The 11,264-nt window shown below is 33.3% G+C and overlaps 2 protein-coding genes and 1 long non-coding RNA gene across 4 annotated transcripts in view; all 3 read left to right on the top strand.

Annotated features, from left to right (window-relative positions):
• Positions 1–1,001, top strand: LOC104750049. The gene is made up of 3 exons (XR_761516.1): positions 1–186; positions 417–479; positions 782–1,001. It is a non-coding gene; the product is annotated as an uncharacterized LOC104750049 (long non-coding RNA).
• On the top strand, positions 1,438–3,701 carry LOC104750050 (uncharacterized CRM domain-containing protein At3g25440, chloroplastic-like). The gene is made up of 5 exons (XM_010471774.2): positions 1,438–1,696; positions 1,937–2,060; positions 2,147–2,471; positions 2,558–2,959; positions 3,265–3,701. The coding sequence occupies exons 2-5, from the start codon at positions 1,981–1,983 to the stop codon at positions 3,583–3,585; spliced, it is 1,128 nt and encodes a 375-aa protein (XP_010470076.1). The 5' UTR covers positions 1,438–1,696; positions 1,937–1,980; the 3' UTR covers positions 3,586–3,701.
• LOC104750051 (beta-galactosidase 8-like) overlaps positions 10,531–11,264 on the top strand; it is a 4,758-nt gene continuing 4,024 nt past the window's right edge. Inside the window, exons 1-3 of one of the 2 annotated variants that reach the window (XM_010471776.1) lie at positions 10,531–10,705; positions 10,829–10,877; positions 10,974–11,171. In XM_010471776.1, the coding sequence (XP_010470078.1) occupies positions 10,995–11,171 (177 nt within the window). In that variant the 5' untranslated portion in view covers positions 10,531–10,705; positions 10,829–10,877; positions 10,974–10,994. Of the gene's footprint in view, positions 10,706–10,828; positions 11,172–11,264 lie in introns of both variants that reach the window. The other variant, XM_010471775.1, reaches the window with a different exon arrangement.

Consider the following 11,264-nt stretch of genomic DNA (forward strand, 5'->3'; position numbering starts at 1 on the left):
GCTATCGATAGATCAGAAGATTTCGATGGAAAAGCTTGAGAGAAGATTGTATAATTGAGAGGTATAACAGTGGGCAAAGCGTCTTTCACCGGCGATATCATCATCTCGATCGACTGCGGCACTATCGACGGTGGCGGTTCATCAACTGGAGAGGGTTTTTGCTTCACCAAATCGGAAATTGAAGTGGTCAATTCTCGAATTGTTTGGTTTAATCGTTTCTCTAACTAATAATCTCTTTGATTTCATTAGTAGATCGACATGAATCATTAGTTTTATGGATTTTAATATAACTGGCCTCTTGAATTTATATCGACATGAATCATTTTTCTAGGTAATAATCTATATGTTTTGACACTTGAATTTCAATATAACTGGCCTCTCTTCTATTTCTCACTGGATTTTAATTCTTTTTGCAGTGTATAGCATCTGCGAGTCAACTACCTAGCTCACTCTTTGTGTACCTGTCAAATTCGTACAAGGTAATTATCTTTTTTCTAAATTAACCTGTAATGCTTGTTAGTTTCTATAAGTTTGAGTTTAAATGAAAAAGTTTGTTGAATACGAAATGGTTGGTTGTTGTCTGTCACACTTCAACACTTACTGTCGAGTTAATTTTGTTCTCAATGGTTGGTACTTATCATTGATTGCTTGTTTTGTCACACTTAAACACACATTGTTGGTTGTTGTCACAGTTAAACACTTTATGTCTAGTGTAAACACACAATGCTTGGTATTCTACAGAACTTCACAAGTTCACAAGTTGATTCTGCGTATTTTACAGATATCCCTTCAAATCTCGGCAATATGATGGGAAATGTCATGACCATTCGAAATGAAGTTCGTGATAAAAAATGCATGATCGACTGAAAGCGGATTTGGTTGAGCATATATGGAGAAAGTTTGGCACAAATCAAAATTAAAATTAATCATTTTGTAATTTATTTTTAATATGCTTTTATATCATGTTTGTTTAAACTTTTATTGAATGCAATATTTTTAAGTTTTTAAAAGTATACAAGTCTTATAAATTTTAACAAAATACCATAATAACAATTACAAATAAAAATATTTTTAAGAAACTTAAATTTAACAACCTTCAATGGACCTAAGCAATATTAAAGTTTCTTAAAAGTTTCTTAATTTTACTTTTTTCAAAATTAAAAATAATATCTGTATTAAAATACTTTACTTAAAGATGCTTTGATGGAGATACTCTTAGCACATTCAATCTCCGCAAGCAACATGGTACTTTTGCCTAACTTATTGTTGGAAAGATCAAGATAGTAAAGGATGACTAATTATAACATTAAATTGGGAGCATATCTTGTTTTTGGCATCTTTATCTCAAGCTTTTGACCTTTTTTATCTTTGGGGATGAGCATAAAATGCCACTTTCATAACCTTAACTTCAAAGCCCATACTTTATTTTAAGAATCAAACACCGAATGGGCTTTTTGGTTGGCTAGGCCCAAATATTAAAACCTCCTTCTCTCTTTTTTGGTTCTCTCTCTCGCCGAGCCATCACCACCACCTCCGGCGAAGCATGTTACTGGTTCCTTAAACCACGCGCCGGGACGAAATCAGTGTACTTCATCTCCTTTCACTCTTCTATCATTCTGATTTTAGGAAGCCAACGTCGAATCCTTATTCCTTCACAGTAAAGGCTTCCTCAACCCAGCTCCATGAGCTTTCTCAGGTAAAGGTTTTGATATTCAATTATTCATTTTTTTTTTATATTCAATATGGATAACGATTAATTTGAATGTCTTCGAGAATTCAATTTTTAGAGTTTTTTTTGTAGTAAATTTTGTAATTTCGTACTATGCGCACCAGTTGTTCGACGAAATGCTGCTTAGAAGATTTGGCTTAATATGTTTAGCCTCAATATGGTTAATTTTGAGTAAACGTTATTCTAAAATGTTGCATTTTGTAGCAGACTATACAAAAAGCTAGGTTCTTGAGCTCGAATTAAGCCAAATTATGGCAATTGCTTTTGCTCGTGGGTTTCGAAAAGCTTCATCTCTACTTAAATCTTCATATCCACTTCTCATTTCTTCCAGGTTTGTGTATCCGAGACTATACAACACAGTTTAGTATGTTATGTCTCAAAATGTGATTGTACTCTTGTGAATTTTTTGCCCACTAGGTTGCTTCAGCAAAGCCAAGAGTTTTCTTATTCGACATTGACATTATCTTTACTGACAACAATCTCAAGGCCAATATGTAGAAATTTCAGTCACGGTACGGTGAATCTAGTGATATCAGAAGGGAAACCAAAGTTTGAAACTCGGGAACTTGATCCTCCCAAGAAGTATAAGTGGTTGACGAAAAAACGTCTGAAGTTGAAAAGGAAGAAAGAAAGAGAGGAAAGGAACGCAGCTAACAGGAAAGACCCACGGCGACTTACTGTTAAAGGGAAGAAGAAGAAGTTTGCTAATCCGGAGGAAAGAATAAAGTACAAGCTTGAAAAGGTATGTGATAGTCTAGCACTAGTATGGATTTGATGAGTTAAGGGTTTATTTGATGTGTGATTTGTGATGCTGCTCCTTGTATTTAGGCCAAGATCAAAGAAGCATTGCTGATTGAGAAACTGAAACGGTATGAAGTTGCGAAAGTGCAGGGACCTGAGGTTCGACCTCATGAGATCACTGGGGAAGAACGTTTCTATTTGAAGAAAATGGGTCAGAAGAGATCTAATTATGTACCGATTGGGAGAAGAGGAGTATTTGGTGGTGTTATTCTAAACGTGCATTTGCATTGGAAAAAACATGAAACCGTTAAGGTTATATGCAATAATAGTAAGCCAGGCCAAGTGCAGCAATTTGCAGAGGAGCTTGCCAAACTGAGTGGTGGTGTGCCTGTTAACATAATCGGCGATGATACAATTATATTTTATAGAGGAAAGGGTTATGTGCAGCCACAACTTATGTCTCCAATCGATACATTATCGAAGAAAAGGGTAAGTCCTCAAATTTGTTTTTGTTTACAGACATCTTACTGTAGATGAATATGAAGTAAAACTTTACCTGCTTATGCTTTGTGCATTTAGGATTTGAAACTAGAAACCTTACTGTTGTCGAAACATGATTTGCACTCGACTAGCATGTCTAATAGGAATCACAGGACAAATCTATTAGGGGGTATCTTTTGTTTTTGTTCATTTTTGGTAATTAAAGATCAATATATCATTCTGAAGTCTACTCATTTGATTCGGGTTATGTTTTGGTTGCTAGTTTTCTAACATGGTTATGTTTCCCTTTGCAGGCGTATGAAAAATCAAAGTACGAACAATCTCTTGAATCGGTGAGACACTTCATATCGATTGCAGAGAAGGAACTTGAACTATACTACAGGCATGTTGCTCTTTACGATGACCCCAATAACAGAAATCCTCTTTCGATATTGGATAATTCTCCATCGGAATCACGTAATCATCATCATCAGAATGAGCTTTATCTTAGTAGTTCGGACACTGATGCTAATTCAGAAGACGAAGATGAAGATGAAGAGCTCTGTGAAATATTAGATAATGGTTCTTCTTCTTCTGCTTCTGCAAAGGAAGAGTTGTCTGAAACTGAAAACTAGACTCTTAATTGGATATATAGAAACTTTGGTTTATAGATCACATTACAAGTTTTGGCTACATTGTAGAATAAATTCTTTATGGCACAAAAGTCTTTAATTATTTCCTGTTTATTTCATCTGTATCTTTTGCTAGCGTCCAAAAATCAGGTTCAAGTAGAAGAAAGGTAAACAAAAAAGACTTGTGAACATAACATGTGATGTGATAACTCAAAAATATGAATGTGTAAATTGATCCAAGAGACCAAATATACATGCAAATGGTATCAATTTATATGTGTTTCAAACCTCACAGAACTTATATGATCACTTAACGGATCCTGGATTAGGTAAATGATTTGCATACGATTGACATGGTATAAATAAAAGAAAAATAAAATAAATAAAACATAAATAATTATAATAGGTGAGCGACTTATAAATGATGAGATTGAGAGCATTGAGGTCGTTACGCCAATAGTACCAAACACGGACGAGTTATGGAAACGCGCGTCACATGTTGTTGTTGGCTTGTTTAGTTTCGGACAACGACAATTACAACTATTCCAAACACTCTCCATTTGTACTCCCTTTTATTTTATACTATTATTCTCTTTTTATTTTCACCGTATGTCGGGATGCTCTCGATTTTTTAGGTTCTGATTTTGGTCAACCGCTTACGACCTCTATGAATATGAAATTATGATGGATTTTAATTTGTTGATGAAAACGTGACTTTTTGGTTTTAATTTGAAGGACTCACAAATCTTTAAATTTATGAACAGTAACTATTTTTGTGGTAGTATATTTGTTGATTAAATGTCTATCGTGGTTGAGACGCTATGCGTCTGATTAGGTCATTAACCATTTTATATCTAAATTGGATCCAAAAAGATGGTTCTGTTATAGAAATATATCAAACCACTGAACAAGTTGAATGGATAGTCGAAAGTGAAAGGGTTTGTCTTATTTAATTTTAACAATGATTTACAGTATTATAGGTTTGGTTCCAATATCTAGGCAAAATCTTGTTGTTCTTCAATGCAGAAGATCGAATACCAATATAGAATTGAATATTATGTGTATTATGGCCTAATCGTACATGAAGCCTCCTGTCCAACATAATCCATATTAGCCACAAATTGAAGCTAACTAGCAAAGATCTATACTAAACAGAAGTTTAAGGTCATGATTTGTCAAAATTTCAAAAACTTAAATGGTGAAATTAATTGACTGATGAGTCTTATGTTCCATTCTTTTGTATTAGGAAATCTCATACCGAAATACATACTGTATTTAATCACTAGAATCTGCAAAAATTTGGATTTTTTTTTGTTGTAAATTAAATAAAAACGTTATAAGGTAACCAAGTTACAAACTATAAACACTTTAAGAAATGATATTTCAAATCATTCTTCCAAAAGTTATTTTGACTTGAAACATCCCAAATAGACACTCCTTTGAATTCTGAGTTACCCCAACTGTTAGAGCATGATTATTGGTGGTCTCTCAATTTGGGGTTGTTAAACACTGTTTGATTATTTTATAAATAAATTGTGAATGGTTTTGAATATAAGAACCCATGATCTCTTAGGAAAAATTTAATCCTCCAATGGTACGTTCTAATTTTGGATCTTTTATTTTTTTAAATATTGTTTTTTTAAATAAAAAATTTGTAAATAGAATATAAGTGGTATAAATGTGTAAACATTTAAGAATTTATAAAAATAGAAAATATTGTATTTAATTAATATTTAAACATACAATACATAATAAAAACATTAATACATATTACAATAGAAGTGCAATTCATAAATCGAGAAAATGATAAATTATAATACTGATTTGTTCCAAATTTTGCCCAAATATTCTCAACCAAATTATCTTGCAAGCGTTTATGTTTTTCTCGATCACGAACATCCATTTGAATCTTGAGCATAGTTTCGACACATGAAAGTCTGGTTGTTGGAAGCGTGTAGTCAACTTCTGAAGCTATATTTGACTGCAATTGTGCAAATTCATTTTCATCAAACAGAGTGAACCCATCTTGTTCGTCTTCTACTATCATATTGTGCAGTATGATACACGCTCTTATTATTTTCCCAATTTTTACCTTATCCCAAATAAGAGTCGGGTTTTTGACTATGGCAAATCGAGCCGGCAAAACTCCAAAAGCACGCTCTACATCTTTACGCACAACTTCTTGTTGTCTCGCAAATAAAAAGGCTTTTGGAGTTTGTGGTAGCGTAATAGATTGGATAAAAGTAGCTCATTTTGGATAAATACCATCCGTCAGATAGTAAGCCAATTTATACTCATGTCCGTTGACACTGTATTTAACTTTAGGAGCTCGACCATGCAAAATATCATCAAAGACTGGAGATCGATCAAGAATATTGATATCGTTTAATGTACTCGGTGGTCCAAAAAAAGCATGTCAGATCCAGAGATCATACGAAGCCACCGCCTCTAAAACGATTGTGGGATTTCCAGATCCGCGGGTGTATTGACTTTTCCATGCGGTGGGACAATTCTTCCACTCCCAATGCATACAATCGATGCTTCCTATCATGCCAGGAAATCCGCAAAACTCGCCAATGTCAAGTAGTCGTTGAAGATCTGCTGGTGTGGGTCTTCTCACGTACTCATCTCCAAATAAAGTTATGACTGAATCTATAAAATTCTCCAAGCATGATAGCGCCATGGCTTCAGAAAGACAGAGGTATTCGTCAACCGCATCAGCTGCAGAACCATATGCCATCATACGAATTGATGTTGTACACTTTTGCAATGTACACAGACCCAACCTTCCGGTAGCATCTCTTCTTTGTTGAAAGAAGGGAACTTTATTTGCGAGTTTATCCACAATACGAATGAATAATGGCTTGTTCATTCTAAAACGGCGTCGGAACATGTTGGGTGGGTAAGTTGCATCCTCACTGAAATAATCATTCTACAAGTGCTCATGACCGACTTCTCGATTTCTTTCAATGTAAACTCGCTTTTTTCTTGGTTTAGGTGGTCGTTGTTGTTGAACCGGTGGAGCCATAAGATTTTGCCAAACTTGGTTGCTGATTTGATCACATGTTTGATTAAAACATTCATCAATTATGTCATCAACATCATTTTGGGAAGAATAAGCCATTTGTAGAGAAACACCTTCTTTCACAGCGGCTTGGACTATAAGAGTAACCACCTTCTTCTCCAAATTGTTCTGATCCTTGTCTGCAAGAAACAAACAATCACCATTAGCAAAACCAATCCCCAGGAGTTCAATATCTCTTTATACAAAACCAAGACAACAAAGCAACACTTGTTTGGTATAGTCTCAACTCTTTACACTTGTTTTGTAAAGTCTCAACCTACCAATAATCTTGCTCTTACATTGCTAACCAAACAAAAATTAAGGATTCGTCAATACCAATATCAAAAAAATGGATCATACCGGATACATGGACACCCAAATCCCTAATTTTCCAACACCCACACATAACCCTAATTTGCTATCCAAAATCTAAGAACCCAAATCATAAAACAATTGTACTAAATCTAAGAAACGTACCATGTTATTCCAATTGCTTCAATCTCATCCAATTTATTCGACTACACAATACGAACCGCTAAGATCTCCAACTGAAACTCGATTTCTTTCTTTCGCGATTGTAGAACCAAATCGCCTTCGCCATTAATAGCCTTCTCTCCATTCCCATCGAATCCAAACCCTTCCTCTAAAGCAATTGGTCCTTCGATTCCAAACCTTCAATCTTCTGATTCCAAACCTTCAATCTTCTGGTTCCAATTTATTTTTTCTCGTTTCGGAGATACAAACGCGAGAGAAAGAGAGAGAGGAAAAATAATAAAATCAATCACCCCCAATTTTTTTTTTCATTTTGTATTTTCTCTTAGCCCAACAGCCTGCTGACACGTAGCGTCTCTTAACCCATATTCGAGTATATTATATAAGAGGAGATCTTAATTTTTTTCTTTTGTTCTGATTTATTTTTTGCCCAAATACACTAAGAACTCTGCTATCAACCCACCGATGGAGAAGCTCTTATAGCTATTATTAGGTCTTTATTTAGCATAAATTTTTATATTAGAAAGTTAATTAGTCAAAGTATATTAATTTTGTACAGCATCAAATTAGTTATTGGTCTATGTTGTCTCCTTTTTCCTCATTTTTGACTGTTCATGTCACATTCTAACGAACTGAATGGAAGCACTCCAAAGTGCGTATTTCAAGACTTGGAAATCAAATACACCAAATGTCACCAATTTTTTTTAATAATTTGCGTTTTTCCTAAACAGTGAAAATAACATATATGCGTTTTTCAAAACAAGATAATTAACTTACGGACCGTTTTTCTTTACATATTTACCAATTACCCTGCGGATTATCTCAAAAAACGCTTTGAATTAGCAAATATTTATTTGTTTGTTTTATTTACTTAATTTATTAATTTATGAATAATAATAAACATGTTTTTAGTTAAATTGTTAAAAGTTTATAAATCATTTACTTTTTAAATGTGTATTTTTTGAAGAAAGAATTTACTTAATTATTTTCACATATGATAAAATAATTAATTAATTTAAAAATTTTGAAAAAAAATTAGAAGAATAAGTTTTGTACTTATAAAAAATTTTAGGACTAAATAATAGATGAAATCACTATTTCATTAACAATAATTTTTTTCTGTTTATGATATATTTGCCTATAATATTTATTTATTATATATAATTATTTTAGTTATTAATAAAATAATATGAATTTCGCACCGCAAAATAGTTTTTTCTCAATCAAACATTATTTTGTACTATTTATTTTGCATTAACCATACTTATTTCGCAAATACTTTTGTCCCATATATACTACAGTTCAACCATACTGCACTATTAAATCGTTTGTTTTGTACAACCAAATATTAAATCGTTTGTTTTGTACAACTAAATTTAAGTTTTTCATAACGAATAAAAGGCAAATTCTATTATTTTATGAATATTAATTATAAACATATACTATAAAACCTAATAATTAGACACCAACGTACACGTTATTAACAACGAGAATATAGAAAAGACAAAGTAGTATAAGCACCGACAGATAAATTATTAACATGTTGAAAATTTGGAAGTCGATATGTTTTTTTTTTTCTTTTTCTAGATTTTTGACGTGCGTTGAAATACCATTGTTTCGATTAAATGATTTACTCTTTTTAAGAGAAAATGATTTACTCTTTTTAAGAGAAAGCAGGTTGCAGTGGGTGATATTGTTGTGTGTGGCCTATGACGCAGTGTACCACCACATTCCATTTAAGTCGTTGGAACAAACACCAATGTGATGGTAATGTGACATCGGCACCCAACGCCACATTACGCATTAAGCCTATGATTTATGTTAGTTTTTTTTTGTTTTTGTAAATTTTTGTACATGATCTAACTATAAGTATTCAGCCTGCGACTTTGACCCGACCTGACCCGATCCGAAATTTCGGGTTTTTGTTCAACCAAATTTAGGGTTCGGTTAAATTTGGAAAGATTAAAAATCTTGTTCAGTACCCGACCCGAACCGACCCGACCAAACCCGATTTTTTATATTATTTTTAATAAAAAAATAAAATTATACCGAAATATACCATAATTTAACCGGTTTAAACCAGATTTATACCGATTTCAATCGATTTTAAGATTTAAACTGGACAAACCAAGACTAATTCTCATTCGACTCGACCCGAAACCCGACCCGAACCAACTTTTTTGTTCGGTTATGTTTGATGGAGTTTTTGAAAATCCAAATAACCGAAAAAACCGACCCGACCCAACCCTGGGGGTCTAGGTGTAATGGAGATGGAGCATGTGCCCCACACTCATTCTTAATAATTCTTCAGTTTAATATATTTTGCATAACATATTTTAGCACATTTGGTAAAAAGTGTCACATTTTTTTTTAATCATTTTTTATGTTTTGTCCTTGTAAAAAAACTTTGTTAAAGTAAGTCTTCAGGTGTGCTCCATGTAAATTTTCCTCCTAGATCCGCCACAGCCCAACCCGTATACCCAAACTCGCACACCTAAAGTAACATTGAACTATTGGAGAGTGTCGTCCGGGAGGATGTTTATCCATTCAATACATATGCGTCAGAAGTCTTTAATTTCATGCTAAGAAAAATAAAATAAAATAAAAAGCCTATGCAATTATACATCATGAAATTTATCATTTCTATCATACTATTATTTAAATATATATATATTTTTTTGGAAAATATAAATTATAATTAAAGGTTGAATAGTGAGATGTGCACTAGAAACACATATAAATAAGACTTGTTGAAATAGTTTTAGATTTTTATAGGATTAAATACTGTCATGTGTCATCTATCGTTTGAAAAAAAAACCATCTATAGAAAAGCGATTTAAGTCAGTTTCCAAAATTACTTTCAAACTATTTAGACCTGAAATCGAAAAAGTTATCACAATGATCGTAGAAAATAGGTCGACAGCGAATTTTCGATGTGCAAATATCTGAGTACACATTTTGTTTTTGGTAGACTGACATAACATTAAAAAAAAAAACGTTGAAACTATTAATATTCTCGAATCATTAATAATAGTGGTTGTTGGAATTGATGGATAGTTGAAAAATTATGTACTCTATATGTATGACTATACTATAAGCTTACAATGATCACTACTCCATAGATTAGTAGTGTACCTTAGCCTAATTTATGGGTTCGAAAACGAAACCAAAATCAATAAAATATGTCACTACGTCTACGGCCATCAACTTCCTTCCCCTGTAGCTTTCTCTACCATTGAACCCACCACGTGTCTCGTTCTGTCCAACTAATTAAAATCATTCATTCCGGTCCACCGTAAACAGAACAAGGCTGAGAAACACTCGATAACTCACCCCACCACAACACCCTCCTCTTCTTCTCTCCTTTTATATAATAACTCTTTGCGTCTTCTCTCGGCTACTACTACTAACTTACTTATACCCGCGTCTTCTTCATCACTCTTAAAACAAAAATCTTAATTAATTAAACACTAATCTTTCGCCATTAATCTCATTAAATCCGACAAGAAGACAATGATGCAATCGCAATGCGTATACGCTTGAGCAAAGAAACAAAAAAGAAAAGTGGTAAATCATTATAATCATATATCCAAAATCCAAACAGTGAAGCAATAGTTTTACCATATCGAAAGCGAAAGCAATAGTTTTACCAATTTTTTTTTTATAATTATTTTGGCGAAATCTGTGTAGGTTTGTTTGTGAGATAATGCAGTAACACAAAGCGGTGAAGCAACAACAGGTGAATCAGAAAAAAAGATGCTTATCTCTGTTTACAAGCAAATTCGTGTTTATTATATATAGATTTTTAATAAGAGCAACAACGGAATCGAATCAGCATCGATCGATTTCTCAAAGGATGCAAATAATGGTTAAAGGAGGAAGGAAGATGAAGATGATGTTACTACTAGTTCTTCAGATAGTGGTGGCGGTTACGGCGGCGAATGTAACGTACGACCACCGTGCTTTAGTAATCGACGGGAAACGGAAGATTCTGATCTCTGGCTCTATTCATTATCCTCGGAGCACTCCTGAGGTAAACTACTACACTCTTGTAACGCATGTGACAGCCTGTATAATACTAATAATAACAAACTCTGTTTTTTTTTTTTTTTTTTTTTTTTTTTTA

Source organism: Camelina sativa, chromosome 16 (assembly GCF_000633955.1).
Source record: "Camelina sativa cultivar DH55 chromosome 16, Cs, whole genome shotgun sequence".
NCBI lineage: Eukaryota > Viridiplantae > Streptophyta > Magnoliopsida > Brassicales > Brassicaceae > Camelina > Camelina sativa.

Bases quoted from the DNA above. Each gene is read 5' to 3' on its own strand.
- LOC104750050 (XM_010471774.2), top strand. From the start codon at position 1,981: ATGGCAATTGCTTTTGCTCGTGGGTTTCGAAAAGCTTCATCTCTACTT. The intron at 2,472-2,557 runs GTATGTGATAGT...CCTTGTATTTAG, and splicing joins TAAAGTACAAGCTTGAAAAG to GCCAAGATCAAAGAAGCATT. The intron at 2,960-3,264 runs GTAAGTCCTCAA...TTCCCTTTGCAG, and splicing joins ATACATTATCGAAGAAAAGG to GCGTATGAAAAATCAAAGTA.